This window comes from Symphodus melops, assembly GCF_947650265.1.
Source record: "Symphodus melops genome assembly, chromosome: 2".
NCBI classification, from domain to species: Eukaryota; Metazoa; Chordata; class Actinopteri; order Labriformes; family Labridae; genus Symphodus; species Symphodus melops.
The window spans coordinates 31,060,227-31,070,518 of record NC_136692.1 but is presented as its reverse complement, the minus strand read 5'-3'; the positions used below and the strand labels follow the sequence as shown (position 1 = coordinate 31,070,518).

Here is a 10,292-nt window from a genome sequence, read left to right as displayed (position 1 = left end):
GACTCCGTCTGAAGTGGACAGAAGTGAAGAGAGAAGTAAAGAGTGAAGCAGGGTGAGTGTTTATCCACAGTTTTTATATCTTCACTTCTGTACTCTGTTTCCTCCTGTGAACCGAACACAGACAGTTTCTAATGGAGTCACAGCTTACATTCATATGAGCTGTGTGTGTGTGTGTGTGTGAGTGTGTGTGTGTGTATGTGTGTGTGAGTGTGTGTAGGTGTGTGTGTGTCTGTGTGTGTGTGTGTGTGTGAGTGTGTGTGTGTGTGTGTGTGTATGTGTGTGTGAGTGTGTGTAGGTGTGTGTGTGTCTGTGTGTGTGTGTGTGTGTGAGTGTGTGTGTGTGTGTGTGTGTGTATGTGTGTGTGAGTGTGTGTGTGTGTGTGTGTGTGTGTATGTGTATGTGTGTGTGTGTGTGTGTAGGTGTGTGTGTGTCTGTGTGTGTGTGTGAGTGTGTGTAGGTGTGTGTGTGTCTGTGTGTGTGTGTGTGTGTGTGTGTGAGTGTGTGTGTGTGTGTGTGTGTGTGTATGTGTATGTGTGTGTGTGTGAGTGTGTGTAGGTGTGTGTGTGTCTGTGTGTGTGTGTGTGTGTGTGTGTGTGTCTGTGTGTGTGTGTATGTGTATGTGTGTGTGAGTGTGTGTGTGAGTGTGTGTAGGTGTGTGTCTCTGTGTGTGTGTGTGTGTGTCTGTGTGTGTGTGTGTGTGTGTGTGTATGTGTATGTGTGTGTGAGTGTGTGTGTGTGTGTGTGTGTGTGTGTGTGTGTGAGTGTGTGTGTGTCTGTGTGTGTGTGTGTGTGTGTGTCTGTGTGTGTGTGTGTGTGTGTCTGTGTGTGTGTGTGTGTCTGTGTGTGTGTGTGTGTGTGTGTGTGTGTGTAGGTGTGTGTGTGTCTGTGTGTGTGTGTGTGTCTGTGTGTGTGTGTGTGTGTGTGTATGTGTGTGTGAGTGTGTGTAGGTGTGTGTGTAGGTGTGTGTGTGTCTGTGTAGGTATGTGTGTAGGTGTGTGTAGGTGTGTGTCTGTGTAGGTATGTGTGTAGGTGTGTCTCTGTGTGTAGGTGTGTGTAGGTATGTGTGTGTGTGTGTCTGTGTGTGTGTGTGTGTGTGTGTGTGTGTGTGTATGTGTATGTGTGTGTGAGTGTGTGTAGGTGTGTGTGTGTGTCTGTGTGTGTGTGTGTGTGTGTGTGTGTGTGTGTGTGTGTGTATGTGTGTGTGAGTGTGTGTAGGTGTGTGTGTGTGTCTGTGTGTGTGTGTGTGTAGGTGTGTGTCTGTGTGTGTCTGTGTGTGTGTGTGTGTGTGTGTGTGTGTGTGTAGGTGTGTGTCTGTGTGTGTGTGTGTGTGTGTGTGTGTGTGTGTGTGTGTTAGATCAAACTGGTTTCTCCTGTTCCTCTTGTTTTGCTCCCTCAGTGAGTGTTTCTGTGTTTCCTCTCAGACTTCAGATCAGATCATGGATGTGAGTTTAGAGGAAGAGGAGGACGGAGCAGAGTCTCTGAACAGTGATCGCTCCAAAGAAGAACCTGATAACTTCAGAACTCAACCTGGACCCTCAGACACAGAGTAAGTCTTCTTACCAAAGAAACAAACCATGAAAGCTTCTCATCATCCACAGCTGTAGACCTTTTTATATTTACAGCTTCTTTTATAGTTTTGTCCTCAGAGAGTTTATTAAAGATTCATATCATAAAAATACGAGTCTCCTGTACCCAGCTGTCTGTCTCTGACGAGTGATCAGTCCAAAGGTGGTCTTATGGTCTTCAGTAAAGAATCTGGACCCTCAGACACAAAGTCAGTCTTCTTACTAACTCTTTGTCTCTTCAGATGTTTCCTTGTAGGGTTGGTCACCTTGTAAAGCTGTAATCTAATCTTATCTGTCTTACAAAGTAAGTACATTTATTAAAACCGCAAGCGGTGATGAAGGGACCGAAGCACCCCGCGCATGTCGGCGCGTGTCGCGACCGCGAGAGTGCGACCGCGGGAGTGCAGCCGCGACACGTGGCCAAGCAGCAGGCCTTACAGTCATCGAAGGTTAAAAAATAGGAGTGTGCCGAGACATCAAAGTTTGATGGTACGCCGTGGCCACGCCCCTTGACGAAATAACGTGCGGAGCACAACGAGAGATCTTCAACATGTCTAGAACACACTAAGATTGAGTTTACGATGATCGGATAAACGCTGTTGGAGGAGTTCGTTCAAATAGCTAACCTGTGAAAAAGGAATTTCAGCCATTTTTCTTGCATTAAAAAAAATATGGCGGACTTCCTGTTTGGTTATGACCATGGGCGTAAGAGGATTTTATGTAGCTCCTGACATGCCCAATGAGCATAAAAATTTCATACATGTAGGAAAAAGAAACCTCTATGGGGAGGCCATTTTTAAAAATTCATGGGGGCGCCACTGAGTCATTTAGCCACGCCCACATATTATAACAACATGACAAGTTAAATTTTCTACTGGGATCATGTGTGTTATGTTTGATGACTCTACACCTATATTAAACACTGTAACAAACTACTTCCTGTTTGTGACGAACATCAAGTCCGTATGACCACGCCCTTTGACGAAATAACGTGCAGAGCACAACGAGAGATCTTCAACATGTTTAGAATACACTGACACTGAGTTTACGATGATCGGATAAACGCTGTTCTAGGAGTTCGTTCAAATAGCTAACCTGCGAAAGAGGAATTTTAGCCATTTTTATTGCATTCAAAAAAATATGGCGGACTTCCTGTTTGGTTATGACCATGGGTGTAAGAGGATTTTATGTAGCTCCTGACATGCCCAATGAGCATAAAAAAAATTGTGTATGTAGGACAATCAAACCTCAATGGGGAGGCCTTTTTGAAAATTTCAAGGGGGCGCCACTGAGTCATTTAGCCACGCCCACTTTTTGTGCCAACATGTCTAGTTTTATTTTTCCACTGGGATCATGTGTGTGATGTTTGATGACTCTACGCCTATATTAAACACTGTAACAAACTACTTCCTGTTTGTGACGAACATCAAGTCCGTATGACCACGCCCTTTGACGAAATAACGTGCAGAGCACAACGAGAGATCTTCAACGTGTCAAGAACAAGCAGATACTTAATTTCCATCCATCGGATAATTGCTTTTGGAGGAGTTCGTTCAAATAGCTAACCTGTGAAACGCGAATTTTTGCCATTGAAAAAAAAATATGGCGGACTTCCTGTTTGGTTTTGACTATGGGCGTAAGAGGATTTTATGTGAGATCTCGCATGCTTAATGTGTATAAAAATTTTCATCCACGTAAGACGAAAAAACGTCGATGGGGAGGCCCTTTTGAAAATTTGAAGGGGGTGCCACTGAGTCATCTTGCGAAAAAAATTTACGAAATGACGAGAATATCAAATTTTTCGCCAGACCCGATGACATTGGAGATTTTGATGAGTTTTCATTGACGTTCAAGCCGTCAAAAGGGGCGTCAAACTGACGGACCGAAAAAAATAAATAAATAATCATTTGAAGAACAATAGGGTCATAGGGTCCTTCGCACTGGTCAGTGCTTCGGTCCCTAATTAGCAGCAGAAGATGGCGCTCAGCACGGCCCATGTTTTCAGGTGACCTTGAAAGGTGTGTGTGTTAGAAAGAGAGGGGAAAAGAAACAGCGTGTGTCTGAAGAGGCTGGATCACAGTCTGTTACTCTGGAATAGTTTACTCCATCCCCAGGAGCCAGTGGCTGAATTTATGTGAGACAGTGTTTACACTGGTCTCCCTGATCATGAAGCTATTATCCAGATATAACACTAGAATTCACAGAGAAACACACACAGGACGCAGCAGCCCAAATGAAGACAACAAATATAGGTTTTACTCTGGTAAAACCCATAATGCTTTATTTGGTCTTAATGCACCACTCCACTTTATTGTATTTGATATCACTTCTCATATCTAATCCATCATTGCACTACGGCCACTTTATTCTATCAGTATTCACCTACCGACCGACCAATCATACACCATACACACTTGCCTGACAGGCCACTGAGAGAGGAAATGTTGTTCTTCAGTCTTTATGAAAGCAGGAGGATTCAAACACAAGAAACAATCATCTCCCTGCAGATTATGAGCTGAATCCAAACAGAAGAAAGAAGCTGTTACCTGCTCTCTGTCATCATCTGACTGTTTACATTGTGTTTGATAAATCTTCATATTTTCTATCAGTCAACCATCAGTTTAGTTCTAAAGACATGTCTTCACAGGGGGACGAAGAGGACTCATGTTAGAGAGGAGAAGACGTCCTGTCCTCAGTATGGATCCAGACCAGGAGCTGGACTGCAGACAGTCAGTCAGAGCAGCACTCAACAAAGTAAGACTGGACACCTTTGTGCTTCTGTGATCTCCTAAAACACAACTTTTATTGGTCAATGTCAAAAGTCTAGAAATTAAAACTCTTTTTACTTCTTTTACAAAAACATCTGAAAACAATAATCAGATTCTATCATTCTCTCTTTCAGTAGATAGAGGTCAGCAGGAGGTTTTAGATCAACATAAGGTCAGTCTGAGGACGAGATGTGAACGTGTGACTGAAGGAAGTGATGAAACAGGAAGTAGAACCCCCCTCAACAGGATCTTCACTGAACTCCATATCACAGAGGGACAGAGAGAAGAGGTGAACACCCAACATGAGGTGAGACAGATGGAGACAGACTCTAAAAAGAAGAAGACCCTCCATGAGACTCCAATCAGGTGCCAGGACATCTTTAAAGCCTTACTGGACCAACAGGAACCAAAGACAGAAGCTCAACCCGACCAACAGGAACCAAAGACAGGAGCTCAACCCGACCAACAGGAACCAAAGACAGGAGCTCAACCCGACCAACAGGAACCAAAGACAGGAGCTCAACCCGACCAACAGGAACCAAAGACAGGAGCTCAACCCGTCCAACAGGAACCAAAGACAGGAGCTCAACCCGACCAACAGGAACCAAAGACAGGAGCTCAACCCGACCAACAGGAACCAAAGACAGGAGCTCAACCCGACCAACAGGAACCAAAGACAGGAGCTCAACCGGACCAACAGAAACCAAAGACAGAAGCTCAACCTGACCAACAGGAACCAAAGACAGGAGCTCAACCCGACCAACAGAAACCCATCAGAGTGGTTCTGACAAACGGCGTGGCTGGTGTTGGAAAAACCTTCTCAGTGCAGAAGTTCACTCTGGACTGGGCCGAGGGCTCAGAGAACCAAGACGTCAGTCTGCTGATCCTGCTTTCATTCAGGGAGCTGAACTTGGTCAGAGATCAGCGCTACAGTCTTCTTGAGCTGCTCCGTGTTTTCCATCCAACATTACAGAAGCTGGCAGCAGAGACGCTCGCTGTCTGTAAACTGTTGTTCATCTTTGACGGCCTGGATGAAAGCAGACTGTCATTGGACTTCACAAACAGGGAGGTTGTGTCTGATGTCACACAGAAGTCATCGTTAAACACACTGTTCACAAACCTCATCAAGGGGAATCTGCTCCCCTCAGCTCTCATCTGGATCACTTCTCGACCTGCAGCAGCCAATCAGATCCCTCCTTCATGTGTCGACAGGGTAACAGAAGTACGAGGCTTCACTGACGCCCAGAAGGAGGAGTACTTCAGGAGGAGGTTCAGTGATGAAGATCTGTCCAGCAGAATCATCTCACACATCCAGACATCCAGGAGCCTCCACATCATGTGTCTGATCCCGGTCTTCTGCTGGATCACTGCCACAGTTCTGGAGCACATGATGAGCACAGAGCAGAGAGGAGAACTGCCCAAGACCCTGACTGACATGTACTCACACTTCCTGCTGGTTCAGACAAAGAGGAAGAAGAACAAGTATCATGAGATGAGTCCACATGAGCTGACGGAGGCCGACAGGGAAGTTCTTCTGAAGCTGGGGAGGCTGGCGTTTGAACATCTGGAGGACGGAAACATCATGTTCTACAAAGAAGACCTGGAGCGGTGTGGTCTGGATGTCATAGAGGCCACGGTGTACTCAGGAGTTTGTACAAAGATCTTCAAAACAGAGTGTGTGATCTTCCAGAAAACAGTCTACTGCTTTGTTCATCTGAGTGTTCAGGAGTTTCTGGCTGCAGTCTACAAGTTCCACTGTTTCACCGAGAGGAACACAACAGGACTGAAGGATTTTCTGAGAGAAACACGTGTAAATTCAACTCTTGGTGTTTTCCTAAAGGAAGCAATGAAGAAATCCCTGAGAAGTCAGAACGGTCACCTGGACCTGTTTGTTCGCTTCCTTCATGGTCTTTCTCTGGAGTCAAACCAGAGACTCTTAGGAGGCCTGCTGGGTCAGACAGACAACAGTCCAGAAATGATCCAGAGAGTCATCAACAACCTGAAGGAGATGAACAGTAAAGATATCTCTCCTGACAGAAGCTTCCACACCTTCAAAGCTCTGAAGAAGATGAACAGTAAAGATATCTCTCCTGACAGAAGCATCAACATCTTCCACTGTCTGACGGAGATGAAGGACCTCTCAGTCCATCAGGAGATCCAAGAGTTCCTGAAGTCAGAGAACAGATCAGAGGAGGAACTCTCTGTGATCCACTGCTCTGCTCTGGCCTACATGCTGCAGATGTCCGAGGAAGTTCTGGATGAGTTGGACCTGAAGAAGTACAACACATCAAAGCAGGGACGACAGAGACTGATTCCAGCTGTGAGGAACTGCAGGAAGGCAAAGTAAGTCCAGATGTGATGAGCATTATAAATCAGTGTCATGTACTAATAGTGCTGGGTGATATGACCTCAAATCAATATCACCATTCATTGAACATTTGACTTCAGTTAAGATTAATTAAAGATGATTTAGTTTTAGTTTTTTCCCTCATAGTTCACTGACATGGTCTCTACTGTAAATGTGCTCCACTATTAAAGCTGGGATATTTGTCTAATGAAAGAGTGAATATCTGATGAACTATCGAGTGGTTATTAAGTGAATATTTGGAATTGAAATCAAATCATCTCTTGAAATGAAAACCACACATTTTAGTTTTAAAGGAGAAATTAACTTCTCTAACAGAGAAACTTTTTTCTTCAGTGTTTTCATTTGACTTGTTTTTGTTGGACGTCGTCTTCCATGAAGACAAAATGTGTTCAAACTTCCAGGTCGTGGATTGGACGTGTCTTCACGTGACTCTGTCCTGAAAATAATTGAAATAATTGACATGGGCGAGATGACATCGATTAATTGTTCTGAAAGTCGGTTTGTAATCATTTTAAATTAATTTCTCAGCCCTCTGTAATAATTTAATAAACTAAAGTAAATCCTCTCTGGTCACTAAAAACTGTTCCTCTGTTCATGTTCAGGAGAAACAGTCAGTGGTAGTTTTTTTCAGACGTGATGTTTTTGAGGTTTTTGTCCTGAGTTCATAAATGTTTTTGATAGTTTTTTTGTGAACACATTCAGGAGAGAATTCCCAAAGAAGTGACTGAGATGTGTGATAGTGTTAATCCCTGAAAAGAGAGATATCAGATGCTGTGAGCGCCCCCTGCCAGCCTCTGCAGGCATTACTAATCAATCATGAGCATCATCTCTGAACATGTCAGCAGGTAGATCACAGATAAAGTGTTCTTACAGGAGATCCTTCACCTCACTACATTTGATTCTTTGCTGACTTGTTTGATTTCTGGATCATTCTGCAGCAGTCTCTGTATTTTCACCTTTATAGAAGTGAGTCAGACGGCTGGAGAATGAGATGGTCCTCCTCCAGAGTTACTGTTCAATGACTTTCAAATGGTTTCCTACTGCAGAGAGAGTCCTCTGAATAGATCCCACTTTAGATCACTATAGACATGAGCTCATCCTAAATCAAACTCCATGTGTTTCCATGTGTAACCCTCCTGGATAAATGCACGTCTTTCTAGGTTCTGGAGGAGCGAGGTCGTGAGCACAGTAACAATACACCACACACACACACACACACACACACACACACACACACGCATAGTTTAAGGAACAGCAGCTTTGTTTGAGTCACATCAGGATTTTGACCTCTAAATGAAATCATGAGCATGAATGATGTTTACCTTTATGAGTTCGAGGATCACTAAATCACATGAACTGGTTTGAATGACTTTGCAAAGCCATAACTTGTTTTGCTAACAGGCAGAAAAACGAGCACAATGAAGTGAGCAGCTGGCTGACTGAGACATGTGAAGTGCAGCTTTTTAAGATGACACACACTTCACTCAGTTTCATGACTTCTACAGGAACTCTTCTCACTCCTAACTGATGAATTATCCTCTGTCCATCTTTATCACTTAGTGCTGCTGTTTATCAACTTCTACATTTAACATGGTGACAACATGGTGACCATCTCTTACTCACTCTGGCTTCATAAAAACAGAAACTCTCGTCCTGCATCGCAGACTTTTACTTTGCTGCACATCAATCTGCACTGCAAAACTACTGTTGATTTTATTTGTACAAAACTGCAACAATAAACTCACTGACTTAGTAATCACAGCTCGAGTGTGTTACATCAAATAAATACAACATGAACTGATGAACTAAACCAATAATGATGTTTATGACTCTTTTAATAACTCTTTTTAAGCTGTTTTAGCAGCAGGGTTACACATCTGTAACATTTAGTAAATGATTGAAAGATGAAGAATGTGCAGGTTTGAAAAGCAGTGAGGAGACTTGTTGTGTCAGTGAGAGATTCCACTGATGTGTAAAGTTAAGACCAAACAGGACCTGTCAAACTTCAATCATCAGATGTGAGACGTGAATATCAACACTTCTTTCATTATTATTAATTTTCTGTTTTATGTGTCACTACAGACTTTCTGACTGTGGACTCTCAGAGACTCACTGTGACGTCGTGGCCTCAGCTCTGAAGTCCAACCCCTCCCATCTCAGAGAGCTGGACCTGAGCTCCAACAAGCTGCAGGATTCAGGAGTGAAGCTGCTGTGTGAGGGACTGCAGAGTCCAAACTGCAGACTGGAGACTCTGAGGTCAGATCACTGACTGTAATATAGATATGAATATAATAGAAACTGTGTTGACTGTGTTTGAATTTCACCCATTCTTGAGAATTGGGAAACATCATGTCCCAGACAAACAAACTTAAAAATACCACTTACAAATGAACTTATTCCTTTTTTAATGAAAATCCCTTTAAAAGATTTTTATGATGAAACTAATGTGAAATCCCAAATGTTGGTTCTGATTTCTTTGTTTCATGTCTAAACCTGCCCGATGGCAGAAAACTATTTAAAACTTTAAACTATTTAAAAAAGAGTCAAACTCTTCAAACTATAAAACCTTCTGATACTAAAGGTGTAAAATAATATTTACCAAATATAATTTACTGTTATAACCAAATATTACAAGTCTGGAATGAATTCAAAGAATCACAAACAACTGCTCTTTAAATGATAACAGAATATATTTAACAAAGAAACATCAAGTTCATCAAACAAATAGAGAGAGAGAGAGAGAGAGAGAGAGAGAGAGAGAGAGATAGAGAGAGCGAGAGAGAGCGAGAGAGAGAGAGAGAGACAGAGAGAGAGAGAGAGAGAGAGAGAGCGAGAGAGAGAGAGAGAGAGAGAGAGCGAGAGAGAGAGCGAGAGAGAGAGAGAGAGTAAGAGTCAGCTAAATAACTACTATTCTGGCTGTCCTCAATAAAAACGTTAGTTACGTACTGTAACTCCAGATTCTATGAGTATAGGCGCAGCCCTCTAAGGCTATCGCTATTGGGTTTATCCCTCGCGCGCATGCGCAGCACTGAAGAGTTGTAGTCCACGCCCACCCACGATGTGGGCCCCTCCCACGGTCAACCTGCCGGTATATAACCGGAAGGGACCATGTGTTCTGTTCCCCAATAAAGGGCTTTTCTTCAGCCGTTACGGAGTCAGTGGGGCCCACCGCTTAGAGGGCTGCGCCTATACTCATAGAATCTGGAGTTACAGTACGTAACTAACGTTCTATTTCGTATAGGCTTCGCCCTCTAAGGCTATCGCTATTGGGTTAGAGGCGAAGCAGGATGTAGTCAATGCCACACTGGGTCCGGAAGGTACCACAAGCACAACAACACCCCGAACAACCATTTTCCGCCTGACAGCATCAGGGGAAAAAATGGAACATCCCACTCTTACGCAGACAGAGTGCTGAGCACTGAGTGAGACATCGAGAAAACGGGAAGCATCCCGTAGATAAAAACGCACAAAGGAGCACGGAGAGGACCACGAAGCTGCCGTGCAGATGTCGTCCACCGTCACGCCCCCGTGCAGGGCAGCCGAGGAAGCAACTCCCCTGGTGGAGTGCGCCTGAATGCCCACCGGAGGCTC

The 10,292-nt window shown here is 43.9% G+C and overlaps 1 protein-coding gene across 1 annotated transcript in view; it reads left to right on the top strand.

Moving 5' to 3' along the window:
• The window catches only part of LOC306820370 (NACHT, LRR and PYD domains-containing protein 12-like), a 28,830-nt gene continuing 18,538 nt past the window's right edge, over positions 1-10,292 (top strand). The window contains exons 1-5 of the mRNA XM_079338190.1: positions 1-56; positions 1,422-1,546; positions 4,213-4,319; positions 4,468-6,676; positions 8,784-8,957. Coding sequence (XP_079194316.1) covers positions 1,437-1,546; positions 4,213-4,319; positions 4,468-6,676; positions 8,784-8,957 — 2,600 coding nt within the window. The 5' untranslated portion in view covers positions 1-56; positions 1,422-1,436. The remainder of the gene's footprint in view (positions 57-1,421; positions 1,547-4,212; positions 4,320-4,467; positions 6,677-8,783; positions 8,958-10,292) is intronic.